Raw genomic sequence first — 19,242 nt, forward strand, 5'->3', positions numbered from 1 at the left:
AACAGAAGTCAAGTTGAAGTCAAGAGTCTCTGTACAGTATATGGTGGGTGCATATCTACATTTATTACTGAACTTATACGCATAAATGGAAACCAAGACCATAGCAGCATTCCGTATCTGCCATATGAATAATTTCTTAAAGTTTATGATTTCCCTTACACCATTTGAATGTTACTAACCCTTGTTATTAGTTCCCAGCTTGTGATAAGTAGAAAGAGAAGGGTGTTGAAGGATAAATGCATGCATACCAAGCAGGCACAGGTTGCATATTAGTTCAAGGTATAATGCACAATCCTAATAAGCTTTTTCTGAGACTGGAATAATAACACTGATAGGCAGTGCATCAAAGGAAGTAAGTAGGCAGCTTGAAATGGTAATGACTTTGTATCTGCTGAATACTTTCAGCATGATACTGATTCATACCTGTTGCTTAATACAACCACTAAGAACACATAAAGAGACAGGCAGCTAAGGTATTTATTTTAAATTGGTATAATTCTATACCGATGCAAAGGTACCATGCACAAAGAGCTAAGCGTCTTGACATCCGAGTTTAGTTACTGAACTGAAAAGTACCAACTTCTTTCTCTATTTTTGTCAGACTTAGGATTCTACACCAGTTTAAATATTGTATAAAATAAAACTGAACAGTTGACTGGAATATGAGATGGAGATACAGTACAGTGGAAGCAGGCAGCACCAATGAGGGAATACAAGGGTCAGTAAGAAGTGTTTGGAATTAGGAAGCCAAGGCAATAACTTTTATTTTAATGAAAATTAATTACCTTAGATAACTATTTAGAATACAAGTATCTATGTAGAGTGTAAAGATTCTGCTTAGCGTTGAAATATATTCTCACTTAGGATATTGGTTGGTACAGAAAATACATAGCTATTCTTGGGCAGCCAGAGCCAATTGCCCTTATACCTAGCTACAGATTGCCCTTCTACTCAGGAAATATATGCAATATGCAATGCCCAACTCACTGCACCATTAACATACTATTCCAACAAATGTGTGGGTTGGTTGGTTTTTTTAAATTAAATTATTACCGGTAATTCCAATATTTTGGTCTACAGTTTAGAGTCAGATTTCCACCTCCCTTTTTAACACCAGCTTCTCTGCTTTGGCCTATCTCACCTTTTTTATCAATATGGTAATCCACTTTATTATCATACTGAAGCCCTTAAGGAAGTTACTTATACTAGGACCACATCCAATAAGAAGTTAAAATATATACTCTTGCCTGGAAAGAAAAGGAACTTTGGCACTTTAAATCTTATCCATTTCCATTGATTCCTTAGAAAATTCATTTTTCTCCCATAGATGAGCTTCCTGTTAAGAGCTTCAGTGCAGTAGCTTATCTGACAGGAAAATCTCTTATATTCTTTACTAAATATTCTATCAGTAATAATGGAGAAAATTACTACAAAATGATATGATTATAAACCAAAGAAGTTATGCTGTTATCTACCTTTTTGGTCCCTTGAATATTTTCTACATTGTTCATGTCTTTCTTGGTTGGTTCATTGGTTTCTGGTGATTACACTGGTTTACTTTTTCTAGTTGTTATAAGATATTCATTCTGAATATTGATTAGAAGATATGTGAAATTATAGGTGGGTGTAAACCTGTTTTATTAGATCCTAATTCTATTTTTCTTAGTGATTGTATTATTGGTTATTAATATTTATTCAATATAAGATGTGTCGTTCAACTTAAAATAATTATTTGTTTATTTCTAATATGTGATTCACTTTCTCCTTTAGGAAGAAAATATTGAAAATATGTTGATGTGGTGGACAATTGTTTCTTCTCTTGGATACATTTTATTGAGTGCAAAAGGATGGCCAGTAAAAGAAGGACATGACCTCAGATCATTTCAAGCTCTTATGCGATTACGCCACAAGGTATTGCTAATGCATCAAAATTATTGGCTTTGGAAGTCTAAATTTTATTCTTATAAATGGTAAAAATATATTATTTGAGAATACAGATGCATTTCCCGTTGACTGCTGTTTAATATAGTGCATTTTACCTCTGTATTAAAAGTAGAAAAATGAAGAGATTGTGGAAACCTTTTTTTAAAATTGTTTTTTCTTTGGTACTTGTAAGTACTTACTACTTGTACTTAGATCATTCTTCTATAATTAGAAGAAAATAACACATTTATTTCCAGATGTATTTCTTGGGAAAAAATACTTAAAAAAAACTACAAACAAAATAAGTTGGAAGGGTGTGGGGAAAGTATAATATATTAGAACAGTAGAGTTATATGAACTGAAGGAACAACATTGGGGCTCACATAATTTAACTGATGACAAAATATGAATGGCTTGAAATGGACAAGGCTGGCATTTCCCAAGTTCCTTGAAACAGTTAACTGTGTGTGGAACTGGGATCACATTGGACCTGGTGTGAGGTACAGAGCAAGTGACAAATTCCAAATTCTTAAGTATGTAAATATTAGTAGTAATTGCAACTGATTTGTATTAATTAATTGAATTACTGCATAGCTTTGTGTTAGAGCTTCCTGTCCAATTTTGGTATAAATCAAACACTACTTGCATGGAATAATCCCCCTTAAATTAAAATTTAAGTTTTGGGTTTTTTTCTGGACCAAATGCATATTTAGATGGATAAATCCCAGAATTACTTGGACTGAATTTATCTGAACAATTGAACATTCATAGAGGAATTCCTTTCCTAAGATCAACTTTGTTCCATATTTACTCAACAGCCTAACTAAGACAGACCACAGACAGTTCTAGTTTGCTTGATTTGGGATTAATTTTAAATTATGGTGTTTGGGGTTGTTTTGGGATTGATACAGAGGTGGTATTCAGACGGTTCGTACCAATTCGCGTGAACCAGTAGCAGAGATCGCAGGTGGGTGGGCCTGCCCACCCACCCCGGTTCTCTGCCATCCTATTTGGCATATTTTCGAGGCCCGGCGCATGAGCAGAAGGTGCACGCACATGTGGCGAACCAGTGGTAAGAATATTGGAAACCCACCGCTGGCTTGATATATAGTGTTTTTAAACTGTTATTATACTATTGAGTTTTCTGTGATTTATATACATAAACATATAAATTCATGTATATACAAATATATAAGGCTGAGGATCAATCTAAATTTGTAAGTAAAATGTGATGTGTACCTAGTCTCTGGAATTTACCTTACAGTAAATCACATGCATATTTTCTTGAAGGGGATAAAAAAGGTCAGTGCCTGAGTTCAAGAAAAGATGCTGTTGTATGCATAATTCAAATCATATATTATCTTTGCACAGTTCTAATAGATAATTGTTCTAATTGAATTAATTTCTTGCTGCTTTTTTATTTCATAGCCCACATTTTCATTTATAAAATTTAAATATTAATATAATTTAGAACAGAAATTTAGTGTTAATAACAATAGAAAATAAAGATAATTGTATTGTTGATCTAGAAGTCTTAACTCAAAAAAAGAAAACCCCTTTGGAAAAAAACCCTATGTGAATACAATTGATAAAATACTTTGTGGCTTTGCAAATTATTCTTGCTTTTCCAGAAACAAACTAAAACCGTGAAAGTGTTTATAAGGGCATTTCCATTTGGTTAATAGTTTGAATTGCTAATGGCTTGTTCCAGATCATTTATTAAAACGTTTCCCTCCTGAAATAGGTAGAAAGCACTTTTGGCATCTTTCTGAATTGTCTGTTGATGCCACTTAAAGCTTGTGTCAATGCGTAAGCATTACTTCAATGAACCAGGCACATGCTGTGCGATTTTCAGATTTAAGGGAATGAGTTCAGAATTTCATTACAACAGAATACTAAACAGCCAGCAGCAATGGTTTCTTATTAAAAAAAATAATACAGAGCACTGCTTGATATGGTAATATTTATATATACAAACTTGTTTTTGCTTCCTTCGGAGATTTTTTTAAAAAAATAAATGCTTTGTATTATTTACTTTTAAACAGACTTTTGTGAACTCTTAGAAGCTTTCTTTGTGGTCTGAGTTTTAAGAAGAAAGAGGGTTAAGAATCTGTTTTCTTGCCAAACTCAGACAGATTCTCTATGAATTCTGCTGCAGCACCATCTGTATCATTTGCAAATAATTCCCAGTGCAGTTTAAATCTAAGTCACAGTTTCTCCATTTTGTTTCACCATCTGTATATCCCTTATGCATTTAGCTTGGGTCTGTGGAACACATTTAGCCAATCCTTGTTTAGCTTCATCTAGCCAAAAGCTGAATTTTGAGAATGTCAGCCAAATAGTGATCACGCTGCTTCAATCTTGAAATTTCCCATTCTCACAGGGTTTCCAATGCTGTGTGAATGAACAAACAATTTCCTTTTCTTCCAGGAGAAAAGAAATAGCAGACAATTCTTCAGTTTACCATTGTGCTATTCTGAGAAACTTGTAATGGAAGCTCATTGTACTATTCCAAAAAGCTTCCAAGATGTATTCTCCTGCAAAGCGTGAGAATGTAGCATGTCAGCAAACCTGCATTCAGAAGATTGCTCCTGAACTGGACTGAATGAATGTGTGGTGGTAGGAAAAGAGCATAACTGGCAGTTTAACAGATTGCCTAATGCCTGAGAACACCAGATAAAATGCAAGCTTTGTCAATAAAAGCTAGAGTGGGGAAGGGAAACTTGGTTTTCAAACTCTGGTTAGGAAGCTGAGTTTTCATTCCTATGCAACTTCTTACTGCTAATGTCCAGTTAAGTATGATTAATTGGGGCCAAATAATATGAGTGGGGGTGGGGGATCATCATATTCTCTATAAAGTTTTATTCTAACTGTTCATCAGAATTTGTGGACTGTTGTGTTGTGTTTTCAAATAAATATAGTTTAAAAAACCTGACTAATAGTGATGAATTATAGGAAATAGTCATTATAATGCCTTTACTAATCTTATTACTTATTTCATCAATAATTCTTTATCAAGTACATGTTTGGCTAACACAAAGGAATTCCTTTGCTTTCCTGCATGCAACTAGGAAATGGGCAATACTGATGTTTGAAGTAAATGCCTTTAAAGCAAGAGATAAGTGTATTTACAATTTGATTGCAAACTTGGAGAGTGAGAAAAAGAGGGAGAGGGGTGCGGGAGAAAGACTTAGTATGTAACTGTATAATGTTGTGGTAGATGATGAAAGTTACTGACAAATTGCTTATCTTGCTTGTCTCTTTCTATATAAATTAATGATCAGCTGCCCAACAAACCTACTTTTCATTGTACAAGCCTTACAACTGTTCAAATTAACCAAACACAATGGTTAAAACTTTGGTACAATACCTAATATTGAGCACTGTTTGTTAGGGTTGAAATATTAGGTTTCAACTTAAGTTTTGATTTAATTTTGAATACTGTAGATTTGTTTTAAGTATTTTTTAAAAGAAAACAAATAAAATATTTATTCTGTACTAGAAAAGCCAGTTTCTTACAGATTGTTTTCCCCTTAATACTGGAATAGAAGTCCTGTGAGGCTATAACTACAACTTTCAGGCTAAATTATTTTTCCTTTATTTTCACCAAGAGAGAAGAATCCTTCCTCCTGTTTTTTTAAAGTTTACTTTCATTTGTAAATAAGTGATTCATAAACCCAATAAATCGATAAAAATGGTCTCATGAGACTCAATGGTTTATAGATATATAAAACTCAATGATTGTAGAAAAATATTAGGTTACTTTGAAAGTGAATGAGTTTCAAATAATAGAACCCTATCCTTTCTTCTTTTTTCAATAACATGGAATCTTAAATAAAATGCCATGGGCAGATGCTAATTTTATAGTTATACTAATTTAAGTTCTTTCTACCTTCTGTTTTCACATACATAAATGATATATGGCTATGACTGCAAGGAGATTAATTTTTTTGATAGCTGATGTATATATTTTGTTTGAAAAAGGATTATTCATTTTGCTGCCATAATGCTAAATAAATTATACTCTAAAAAGGAAAAGAGAAATTTCTGTGGGGCAAAATAGAAGGCAAGCAGAAAGGAACCTTGTAGGGAATTCATTGTATGGTAGTGGCATTTCTTTCTTATTGCCTCAGAATCTAGAAATTACAATTATAATTATTATAAAGACATTCTTAAAGGTGATATATATTAATTTTGTGATCTACATAATTTATGTTTTTAAAATGAAGAGGAAGAAACTTTTCTATAGGTTATATGAAATATTTAACTGCCTTTTTTTGTGTTGTTTTTAAGCATCTGTTTAACTTTGTTTAAGCAATGCTATATACACTGCTCAAAAAAATAAAGGGAAAACAAGCAGAAGACATCCGAGATCTGAATGAATGAAATAGCCTTATTAAATACTTTGTTCGTTACATACAGTAGTTTTGTGTTCCCTTTAGTTCTTTGAGCAGTGTATAAATTACTATATATAAAGAACAAAGTATTTAATAAGGCTATTTCATTCATTCAGATCTCGGATGTCTCCTGCTTGTCTTCCTTTTATTTTTTTGAGCGTATATTATGATCACACATATAAGGGAACTTTGAGAAATTCATGCCTTTGTTCAGCTAAAAGTCTGTAGAGCTAATCCAAGAAACTCCTTCAGCTCTGACAGGATAGTAGTGAATGGAAGGATTTATATTCCTTGCAGACAGCTGGTAATCTGTATCCTTTTAGAGCGTTGTTGAAGCCCTTGGAGGTTTAGCTGTGTCCTCAGGGTTACCTGAGTGGTGGTCCTGGTTCCTGTAGTCTGCAATTTTTTTCTCTGGAAATTCATTCCTACTCCCACACTATTCAAAGGTGACATTTAGCTATACAAAGTTTGGGTGGCTAAATGTCTGTAGAGATTCTGAGTCATCCAGGTCATGATTGTCCCAAAGGTGCTTTTTCAGGAAGCAACTGGACTTCCTTGTTTCTTTCTTGTTTCTTGGATAAGAAACGAAATGTCTTCAAAGGAAAAAAAAAAAGAAAGTCCAGTTACCTGCTGAAAAAGCATCTTTGGGACATGCCTTTGTTCATTTGCATGTTCGCGTCATTAGATTTAGATGCCATCCAACTGCAAAATGACTCTGGGCAGTGAGGTTTTTCAAGGTGTTCCAAAAGACATCATTGTTGCAATAATAAACTAAATGTAATATGCTCTCTGTGGTTTAAATGAAACAGTCACATTTGTCCAGTCCAGTCATGAGCAACTCAAAGGGATGGTACCCATCTCTGATTCTCAGCCTAGGAGCCTGCATTGTTTGAGAGACACTTCTGTTATCATGTGACCAGCATGAAAGTATGGAACAGCAGCAAAGCAGTACCTATTTATCTGCTCGTATTTGCATGCTTTCAAATTGCTAGGTTGGCAGGAGCTAGAGGAAGAATGGGAGTTCACCCTGTTGCATGGCACTCGGGTTTCGAACCTGGGCTGTCACTTTTCCATCTGACAAACCTAACATCTAACTCTAACCACTGAGCCATCAAACTTCCCCTCAGAAATCTACACTGTCCCTATTGAATTCAGAGGGCTAGTAACAGACTATACTCCTGGATCCAGTTTCCATTGGGAAATCAAGGTTTTACTTCCATCCATTTTAATCTATGACAATTTATGTCAGACTCAATACTTATACTTCAGATTTACATTCTCTCATAACTTGTCTTTGGTTGCTTTTGAAATATAAATAATTGCCTTTCAGGGAGGATGTCCACATTTATCAGTCTGTCCTATCTTAACTTAAGGGTGTTAGCTTAAATTGCTCCAACTGTGAATATGAATTGTAAGTTTCAGCAGTTATGCTTAACTATCCACAATCCAGTTATTTCAGTTTAAAACAGTTTATCATGGAAAATGAACTTTCAAATAACTTTGCAATGAGCATTCAATCTCTTTCAAACATTTAAGCCCCTTCAGATTTTAATGATTTTGGATTTTATGGCTGTTTTTCAAGTAATTTTTTAAAGTGTGTAGAATTATTAAGAATTATGATCTAAGGCTCTATAGACAAATATCCTCAAATATGTATTTTTTATTCAATTCATTCATTCACTTTTGAGCCAGTAGGCAAAGAGAAATGGTTAATGTCTCAAGAATTATTAATTCAGGATGATGAACAGCTCAAGAATTGTCAAAAAACAATTAATTTTAGAGAGATTGAATTTTCATATCCACGATTAAGAGAATGATTTAATATAGATAAAAAAGGTAATAGGGATTGAACAACATAAGGCAGAGCAACAGAACATGAAAATGAACTGTACACAAATGATTAATATTTGATTGAAAACTCACTTTCTTTCACACACACACACACACACACACACACACACACACACACTGTTTGTATGTATGTTTGTATTGTATGTATGTATGTATGTATGTATTTATTTATTATATTTCTATACCGCCTTTCTCCAGTAGGACTCAAGGCGGTGTACAGCCAAGAAAAATATAGACCCACAAACATCATAAAATTGCTAATTAAAATTATTACTTAGTTTGGCCAATTAAATAAAACCCAGAATTAGATAACATTTTAAAAAAATCGTTCACATGTTCATATGTTTAGTCCCGCCTGTTGGAACATCAGGGTCTTGAGGGCACGGCAGAAAGCACGGAGATCAGGGATATTCCGTATCTCCGGGGGCAGTTCATTCCAAAGGGTTGGAGCACTCACAGAGAAGGCCCTCCCCCTGGGACTCGCCAGTCGGCATAATTTGACTAACGGTACCCTGAGTAGTCCCTCCCTGTGAGAACGAACTGGTTGGTGGGAGGCTATTGGTGGCAAAAGATGGTCTCGTAGGTATGTATGTATGTATGTATGTATGTATGTATGTATTCACACACAAAGAGACTTTTGTAGGAATTTGAAGCAGAAGAGAAACAAGTTAAATATTGCATGATAAAATGAGTTAAGTAAGTATATGCAGATAGATCAAAGGGAGGGAATGTGGATAAAGGTACTGAAATTCACATTATGTTTAAATTTAAGCAGGAACTTTTACAAAATGATGTACTGCTGGTATATGACACTAGAGAAATTATCTAAGATGTATAAAAGATACTTCAATTTAATGTTGGTAATGTGAAAACATGAAGGGACATTTTACATTAGATAGATTTATGAAAAAAGGAAATAAATGCACATTATGATACAAAAAAATTGAAATGGTAAAAAGTGAAATGATATTTTCTGGGTTTGAAGATTGAAAAAAAATATTGAAAGCCATTATTAATAGTTTCCCATATATTCAGTTTGCCAATTGATGTTGTTCTTATTAATGATTTGGATGAAGTGCAAGGCAGGCGTATTAAATTTGTAGATGATATTTAATTAGGTGACCAATAGCATAGAAGACAGAAAATTATTCCATCTTAATAGAGAAAAATGATGAGTTCCTGACTGTGGAAAAAGAAATCAAATGCATCTGTACATAAGGAGGAATCCCAACATTAGTAATGGCATGTTTTATAAGCATCCTGGAAGCGTTCTAGAATTATAGTTGAAAATGAGTTGGCAAATTGAGTTTTAGCCTGCAGCAATAAAAATGTAGCCTCCTGGTCATGTGAAACTCATTAGTTCAAGTAAGCCCATTACACTTCAAGTGCCATGCCCTGTTCTACATACCACTGTTCACGAAAGACTCAAACAAACGTATATAAATGTGATAACATCTGAAATTACAAAAATAATAATGTATAGAATTACCGAAATATAATAATATATGTAAAATAATATAATAATATATAAAATTACAAAAATGATAATATATAGAATTACATAAAATACATTTGTGTAGCAGCAACTTGCCAGTCGAGGTCCAGTATTTCTTACATTTCTTACTCCTGCAGAAAACCTAGCCTCATGGGCTATAAATCTGAGTAACTAGGATATCTGCTGTTCAGAGTGACGATAAATCTGGTTCAAACAGAACTGTATAGGGAAGAACATGAGATTAGGCAAGAAAGAAAGTTTACCAATGACTGGGGTGTATGAGTTAACTGTGTGAGGTAATAATACAAAGTATATAGAATATGTGCTGATGACAAAAAGGCCTGGTACTCAGTCTCCTTTATCCTGTGATTCATAGTTTGTTTTGCCAGATCACATTCCATTTTAAGACTCAAAGAGATGGAAAAGGCCAGATTTAGAAGTTTAAATTCAGCAGCCTTAAACCAGAAAAGAAAAATTGAAAGTTGTTCTGGAGAATTTATGGTGCTAGGCCTTAAAAATTAAGCCTTAAACAAATGTTTACGGAAGTAAGACACACTCTTGCCTCAACTTTTATCAAAACTACCTGCAGTCATAGATATTCATTAGAGACATCTGATTGATTTGTTTCTGTGCTGTTAAAATTGTTGTTTTTATTCCGTTTCATAAATTTTGGTCAGAATAAAAACAGTCCCTTCAATTTATAATATTTTTCATATTCAACCCTGTTGCCTAATTTGGGCAAAATATTACTTTAGCCTGAAGAGTGGATGTAGGTGTGTGCATATTTATGATTTGTGTGTGCGTGGGCGCATGTGCAAATACAAACCACTTCAGCTTTTCCATATGAATAATATACTTTTAGTGTAATATATTATTTTTTAAATATCGAGAAAGGAACTTAGAAGCAGAGTTCACAGCTACTTTTTCTTTCTGTTTATTAGGCAAATTTCATTAAATTAAAATAGATTTATAGTTGGAAGAGACACCATGTAACTATGTATTACACATTCTGGTAGAGAGAAGTTCTCTGTTCTGTCCCCTCCCACGAGTGGCCTTGCAGAGGCTCAAATAGCCCGGCAGTAACAAACGCAGGCTAGAGAGACTGAAGCTGGCCCTTTAATAAATAGTTCTCTTCCAAAGCGTATATCAGTCCAATAGTTACCGAGCAATGTTCCAAAGGTCTTGGCAGACAGCCAGCAGGCTAATGCAGGAATGCAGACTCTTGCCAAAAACTCCAAACTAACAGTTGTAGCTCCACTGCATCCAAAACAGCCAACAAATTGTTCACCACGCCTTTCCAGCCCAGTCACACCCCTTTTATACGTTGTAGGGTGTGGCCCTACGTCTCCTGACCACACCTCTTAGAACATAGCAATAGCTGTTCTCTACGACGTCTCCTATGTCTCTCTCTTGCATCCAATAGGGGCTCCCCCTCATCGTTACCGGTCTCTGTTTCCTCCTCAATTTGGCTGGGGTCCATAGGCACGTCAGTAACTGTCAGTTCTTGCTGACTCACCAGTGAAGACGGCCCCTCCGCACATAGCTCGTAACAGCTTCCTCCTCCTCCATATCATCCTCTGAATCAGCATGCGAAGATAAATCAGCCTCCAGGGCCGGGGTCACAACACTCTCTGAGGATGGGCTCCAGCACGAGTCCAAAAACTCAGAAGACTAAAACTCTGGTTCCGGTCACTGATCCAAATTGGATACTGCACTATGTATAATTTTTCTTTTAATCCATTTTGAATACTGGTACTTTTTTAAAAAAATGTTTGTATGAATAAGAAAAATATATTTCTAAAGACATAAAAAGAACATTGGACACAATAATTTTAAACAAGCAAACAAACAAAGAAAAGAAAAATGTTTTATGTTACATAAATAAATGTTTTAGGCTGTTTTCTGGAAATGTAGTACATAGTGATTTTTTTGTCATTTCCTCCAAAACTAAATTATTGTAGAGAATAATGAGGACTGTAGGAAACACTAGACATGAGCTGAATGGTTGGTTTTTTAATTCTATATATGAAAATTATGCAAATAGATGTGCATGATTAAATTGTGATCACAACATGTCCTTTGAATAAATCTATTGCTTTGTTTTATAGACATGGAAAATGGCTATGTTATTTATAATTTGTATAGTTACAACTGATAAATGGATCTGGATAGTTATCTAAATATACTGCACATAAAGAACATTTTAAAGCAAGCTAATTGCTTCAGGTTACTAAAATCTCAAACTATGTCCAATGGCTACAAGTTGATAAAGCCCAGATGAGCAGCTTCTTACAATATGTCTTCTTTCTGATTTAAGAAAGTAAGCAACTCTCAACTTTATAATTAACCTTAACAGTTTAAATATAATTTTAAATTATATTTAAAATTAACCTTAATATTTTGGAACGGGTAGAAACATATTCTGATCACTATCTAATAAAATAATAGTAGATGATCTTGTAGGATTAAGGACTTCAAATAAATGGTTATTATTTACTGCCATAGACCATATTTAAACAGGCATAGAAATAAAAATGTATAATAAAAGTAAGCAAGTAGTAAGTAAAAGTTAATTACAATTCTTTAGTCATAACAAAAAATTGATGGTAGATATAAAGGCATTTTTTTTTTTGCAAACCTGGAGGGTAGGTCTAAATCCTGGTGAAGAACAAATAGATGGAAGTCCTATTCTGTGCTTGGGAATTTCTTCAGGGCTGGATACATGAAAAGAAGATGTGACTCAAATATTCTGCTGAATCTTCTGATCAAGGATGACTATGTTTATTTAAGTTTATTTATGCTTTTGTAATGGTGCAGCAAAAGAGCCAAAAGCAATGCATCCTACCTGATGAATATAATGCTTGTTAAAGCATCAAAAATGTAGCAAAGTAGGTCCATATAGTTATTTATTTTTAATATTCCCTCCCAAAATGTGAGGAATCAGATTACAATTGATTTTAAAATCAATATCCTAGATGTGCTGCTTTACAACATTTCTGTAGAACAAAGTCTAATTGTAAATGTTCTCCAATGAAGGCCCTGAGGGAGCTTGGCAATAGTCCTTTTTTTAAAGCCACATTGTTTTAAAATATAATAATAATAATAATAATAATAATAATAATAATAATAATAATAATAATAATAATAATAATAATCCCAAACCCCAGGAACAAAAATTAGTTTTAAACAGAAATTAAGAATATAATACCACACTCTATTGTTTAGAAAGACATAGCCATTCTAAGCATAGAGTATTATTTGTAATATATCTTGCAACTGCCAGACAGCTTTCAGAAACTTAGACTGTGACCATAATAAAATTGATGACTGTACTACTTCAAGGATATCAACTTTTCTAAAATACTCAGTTGAATGCCATAGAACTTCTGAGACCTTGCAAGCTACAGTGATGAAATGTACACCCTTTGAATGGAAAAGAATTCTGGATAACTAAAAAATTATGCTAGGTAACACCACCATATAGGAAAAGTATTCTCTCCAGGACAGTTAGTCATGCAACATCACTCAAAGATATTTATAGGTATGTGTCTGCTGATGGCATCCTCGTCAATTTGTATTTTGAAGCAATTTTAGACAAATATTAGAACTGCTGTTTCTTAATGATTTATAACATGAAAGAGACCAAGCCCTTCTCAGTTCAGCCTGGTATACAGATATGATTATAAAAGTATCTTGTAAAAAAACTGGAACATTTACCTGCTAGTACAAGAGGGTTGTGATTAGCAGCTAAGGGATAATTAGGTTAATATATAAATTGAAAAGTAATGGACTAATGGGGTAAAATATAACCCTGAATCACCATACCATACTAATAAGGTAATGGGTCTTAAAGGTAAAGGTAAAGGTTCCCCTCGCACATATGTGCTAGTTGTTCCCAACTCTAAAAGGCGGTGCTCATCTCTGTTTCAAAGCCGAAGAGCCAGCACTGTCCGAAGACATCTCTGTGGTCATGTGGCCAGCATGACTAAATGCCAAAGGCGCACAGAACGCTGTTACCTTCCCACGAAGGTGGTCCCTATTTTTCTACTTGCATTTTTTACATGCTTTTGAACTGCTAGGTTGGCAGAAGCTGGGACAAGTAATGGAAGCTCACCCCGTTATGCGGCACTAGGGATTCAAACCGCTGAACTGCCAACCTTCCAGTCGACAAGCTCAGCATCTTAGCCACTGAGTCTCTCAGCTCTTCTTGCCTGTCTGTGCTGGACGAGGTTAACACACAACTCAAATCATGGTTTAACCTGGTTTATTAACAGCTACTCGACAGCTCAGCAGTAAATGTCAGACTTTATTACAGGACTAAAGTTGGAGCTGAGAGCGGCCGCTACTCAGCTCCTCTTTATATGGTGTTCTGCTGATGTTCATGTGCCAGCAAGCGGTGGCAGCTGCTATGCGACTTTTTTCCTCTTTTGAATCTGCCACTGGATCATCACTTGGGTAGCTGGTGTATGATGTCACCACTCCGCGTCTACAGCGTTCGGCCGAGCTGTTCTCCTCCCTGGGATCGTCCTCCCAAGCTCCAGCAGCCCATAGTCAGCCGTACCGAGTCCCACTAATTCTATCCCCAGCGTTGCTATACCTATCGCTCCTCTCGTGCCACCATTTATTTTATTTATTTATTTATTTATTTATTTATTTATTTATTTATTTATTTATTTATTTATTTATTTATTAAATTTCTATACAGCCCTTCTCCCGAAGGACTCAGGGCAGTGAACAGCCAGAAGATAAAACACAGAGATACAAAATTTAAAATAGATTAAAACGAATTTTTAATCATCACCAACACCTATGTTCAACAGCCAACTACAGATTCCGCCGACCGCCGTTGTGCTTGAGCGCCCCACCCGCTTCGTAAGGTGTCGAGGGCAGTCGACACTTGACAGAGTCACTGCGTCCCAATGTATAATAATAATATAATAATATAATAATATAATAATATAATAATATAATAATAATATAATATAATATAATATAATATAATATAATATAATATAATATAATATAATATAATATAATATAATATAATATAATATAATATAAATACAACACAACACAACACAACACAACACAACACAACACAACACAACACAACACAATACAATAATTGGTGATAAGCCTCTTTTAATTCTTTTCTTGTATTCATCCCAAATATTGAATATGTTGATTATCACTGAATAACTCGAGACCCATATGGCTGCCATCCTGATGAAAACCTGGTTGTTTTTCAAGATCTTGGGGTGAAGTGATAATGTGCTTGGTAAGATTTGTAGGATAAATCTTACAAAATGATTCATTTTTCCAGATGTACATTCATGTTCTTTTATGTTATTGTACTACTTTTTAATATATTAAGTGACAATTGTTAGGTTTTTTTCTTTTTTTAACATAAATCAATCAATCATGTTCAAACTGTTTATATCCATTTGTATTAGTTTAAAGTTATTTATGCAGCTTATCTCAGTGGAGATACCTCAGCTATACTATCTGTGTATTTTCTGAAGCTATCTTGGAATTGACATTTGACTGGCATTACAAGTACAGGCTTCCCTACAAAACTCACATAAAGTGAATTTGTATATAAAGTGAGACACTGAAATAGTGGGGAAAAGTAGTTGTAGGATATGGTGTCAAACATTGTACCCAAAAGTTTTGACAAATGTGCTCATAAATTTTTAGGGCCTTGTTCTGAAACACTTATGTTACTGAAACATGTTTTCTTCCTTGTCTCATTTTCTAGGTACAAGAAAAGCATCTTTTCTAGAGTTGGATTCTCTGTATTTTTATCATAGCAGACAGAAATAGAATTGCACTGCTTTTTAAAAGCACTCTTTTGTGCCCCATTTAAAAGCATGTGTACATCGTAGAGCTGAGAATCACAGCATTGGTACAATGTAATATGTCCAACTTCATTTCTAGTATTTTCCCCTCATTTTGAATAAGGGCTTTGAATACGATATTTCTGGCCATTTAGACCACATAGTAACAATAATACAATGGAGACAGAATAATTTTTTAAAATATGACTGAAATTAAATTAACAATTAACAGATTAATTACTGAAAAAGCAGTAAAATAAAAGGTCTGCCTTGCATTGAAAAACCAATGTATCACTGAGGAAAGCTACTGAACAGAACTGCAGTTTCTGAACAGAACAGAACTTCTGTATTTCAACCAGGGATTATTCTTGAATGTTTGAATATGATTGCGGGCTGTCATATAAGTAGGGATACATGCCTTCCTTCAAACTGTATGGTCCCAGATCATAATGGGCCTTCTAGATCAGCGGTGTCAAACTCAATTTCATTGAGGGATGCATCAAGGTTATATTTTACCTGGGCAGCTGGGGGCTGGCATGGCCAGGTTGGGCATGGCCAGCTTAATGTCACTTGTTGAGGCTCCATTTTCTACTGCAACAGTTTCTTACAGCACTCTGAGGCCTCTCCAAGATCCGTTTTTACTGGCAGAGGACTGCAGGAAGCCGTCGTGGCTGAAAATGGAGCTTGGGAGGGCTGCACATGGCCCTACCGAGTTCCATTTTTGACGGCAGAGGCACTGTGGGCCGGTCCTTCGGGCGGCCCCACGGGCCAGAACTACACACCCCGGATCTGGCTGGATCAGGCTGGATCTGGCCCACAGGCCTTGAGTTTGACACCCCTGTTCTAGATGAACACCAGCATCTTGAATTGGTACCATAAATGAACTGAGTCTAAGTGAATATCATACAAACATGATGTGATGTTTTCATAAAACCTGGTTCCAATTAATAAACCTGCTACAGTATATTGTACAAATTTAAGTGTTGTGATATTTTTCAAGGGTAGCACACTTATAACACATTGCAGTTCAAACATCACTCGAGCATACTAAAATACAAGTGTAGTTATGATTACAAGTAATTCTTAGTGGAACTGATTCAAACTTGTTTCTACTTCAAGAACAGGGCAGCTTTTCTTCCAAATTGTCTGATTTTTTTTTTCACGTTAGTCCTGCAAAATCAAATTAAATTATTCTAAGTCTTGCTCTTCACCTTTTAGTCATACAAAAAATGATTTCACACAGGATCTTGATGGGACAAGTCTTCTTTACATAGAAACTACTTTACTTCTTTACATAAAACTGCTTCTTTTATTTGGTTTTCTCTGCAAGCCATTTCTCATATGATTTGTAGAACAATCATTTTACTTAGTATTTAATTACCTTTTAGCAGTGGTGGGATTCAATTTTTTAACAACCAGTTCCGTGGGCGTGGCTTAGTTGGGTGTGTGGCTTGGTGGTCATGTGACTGGGTGGGCGTGGCTAGCTGGTCATGTGTCTGGCTGGGCGTGGCTAGCTGGTCATGTGTCTGGCTGGGCGTGGCTAGCTGGTCATGTGACTGGGTGGACGTGGCTATGTGCATAGGGACTACTCAGAGGGCTGAAAAAAGTCATTTCTGACTGGTCCTCGCACTTTTGACCGGTCCTCGCATTTATGACCATCCTCACATTTATGCCCATTGCGGCATTCTTAACAATTGTGTCAGTCATTTCACCACTACTTCTCTTCACCACGGTGACAAGATAGGGCGCAAAACGTAAAATGTGAGGACAGTCATACGTTCAAGGACTGGTCAAAAGTGCGAGGACCAGTCAAAAAATAACTTTTTCAGCCTGGTCCTCGCACTTTTGACCAGTCATCATTTATGCCCATTGCAGCATTCTTAATTAAATTAATTAAATAAAAATGACCTGCTGGAGCAGTCAGAGGTTGTCTGACTGCTCCAGTGGGCGTTCGGGCCGGCTACAGGCCAAGGTGATCCAATCGGGATAGGTAGGCCACTGCTGCCCAGGTGGGAGACGGGTGCAGGCCTACAGGGCTGGCTGCAGGGTGAAGCGATCGGATGGGGTAGGTGAGGGGTCTGCAACCTTAAATATTCAACCTTAAACACATGTAAACACTTAAACACAACCTTAAACCTGGGTGGGCATTGCCAACTCCATATCACTTACTCCCACCCAGGTTTTGTGGCTCCCAGTATTTTCTTTTAAACAGGTATCTCTGTGTACTGTCCCCATCTCACACACGCACACAAACAGTCAGCCAGGAGTTAAAATAAACTTGCAGACAATAATTTCCTTCGATAACAGAATTGGCAGCAACCCAGTAGCTGCTTGCCAAAAATTTTACTCACAGAGGGAGGTGTTCCTCCTCCGTCAGATAAACCAAAATAAATTCACAAAGCCAAAGAATTGTCAAGTCCAGTCCATAAGCCCCTTTCTAGATCGGGACTCTCTACGCACAGTCACTCAGGCACTAGTCACTTCCCGCCTGGACTACTGCAACGCTCTCTACATGGGGCTCCCCCTGGGGTGCACCCGGAGGCTCCAGCTGGTCCAGAACGCGGCCGCGCGGGGGATTATGGGGGCGACGAGGCGCTCCCATGTGACACCTCTCCTGCGCGAGCTGCACTGGCTCCCGGTGGTCTTCCAGGTGCGCTTCAAGGTGTTGGTGACCACCTTTAAAGCGCTCCATGGCTTAGGGCCGGGGTACTTACGAGACCGCCTACTGCCACCAATAGCCTCCCACCGGCCAGTACGCTCGCACAGAGTGGGCCTCCTCAGGGTGCCGTCCGCCAGACAATGTCGGCTGGCGACCCCCAGGGGGAGAGCCTTCTCTGTGACGGCGCCCACCCTCTGGAACAACCTTCCCCCAGAGTTACGTATAATAACAGACCTCCGGATTTTTCGTCGGGCCCTGAAAACCTATTTATTTCAACTAGCTGGGCTGGCTTGAGCTAAATTTTAAATTGATTTTAAATTGGGTTGTTTTAATTTACGGCCAGAATATTTAATTATTTTAATACTGTTTTTTAAATTTTGTATGCTTTGTTTTTACTTAGGCTGTGCACCGCCCTGAGTCCTATTTGGAGAAGGGCGGTATAGAAATTTAAACAAATAAATAAATAAATAAATAAATAATAAATCCAAGGAAGGCAGATAACGAAGCTCCAGAGACACAGTATGACTTGCTAGCTGTTCAGTTTTGTCCATCACAAAGCCTGAATGGCCACCACACCCCCTTTTATCCCCTGTGGGGTGTGGTCCAGTGACTCAGCTTAATCTCTGGCATGCCTCCTTCTCTGCTGCGTGCGCTTGTCTTTCCGACGCTGGCAGGGATCCAGCCAAGACTTATCTCCGTCGCTGTCTAACTGCGGCTGCTCGGAGATGCCTGGCTCCTGGCCTATCTCTCCTCTTTCGGGAGACACTTGAGGCATTGCCAGAGAGGAGGGTCCTGGAGAGGGAGGCCTTGCCAACTCCTCTCCTTCACTTTCGGAGTCTTCTCCCTCCGATAAGATGGGCTCGGTGGTCGGAGTCACAACACTCTGGGTGTCTCATCTCTCTCGTCTTTCTTTCTCCCCTTCATCTCTTTCCCCTCTTCTCTCTTTCATTTCTCTTTCTTCCCCCATTTCTCTCCTTCATTTGTCTTTCTCTCCATCTCTTTCTCCCTCCCCCTTTGTCCCCTTCATCTCTTTCCCCTCTTCTCTCCTTCATTTCTCTTTCTCCCCCCATTTCTCTCCTT

The 19,242-nt window shown here is 36.6% G+C and overlaps 1 protein-coding gene across 3 annotated transcripts in view; it reads left to right on the top strand.

Moving 5' to 3' along the window:
- Window positions 1-1,788: 1,788 nt before the first annotated feature.
- The window catches only part of FSTL5 (follistatin like 5), a 372,260-nt gene continuing 354,806 nt past the window's right edge, over window positions 1,789-19,242 (top strand). For all 3 annotated transcript variants that reach the window (XM_070948548.1, XM_070948549.1, XM_070948550.1), the window contains exon 1: window positions 1,789-1,911. In XM_070948548.1, the coding sequence (XP_070804649.1) occupies window positions 1,789-1,911 (123 nt within the window). The remainder of the gene's footprint in view (window positions 1,912-19,242) is intronic.

Source organism: Pituophis catenifer, unplaced genomic scaffold (assembly GCF_029215685.1).
Source record: "Pituophis catenifer annectens isolate HBS135680 unplaced genomic scaffold, rPitCat1.0.hap2 SCAF_8, whole genome shotgun sequence".
Lineage (NCBI taxonomy): Eukaryota > Metazoa > Chordata > Lepidosauria > Squamata > Colubridae > Pituophis > Pituophis catenifer.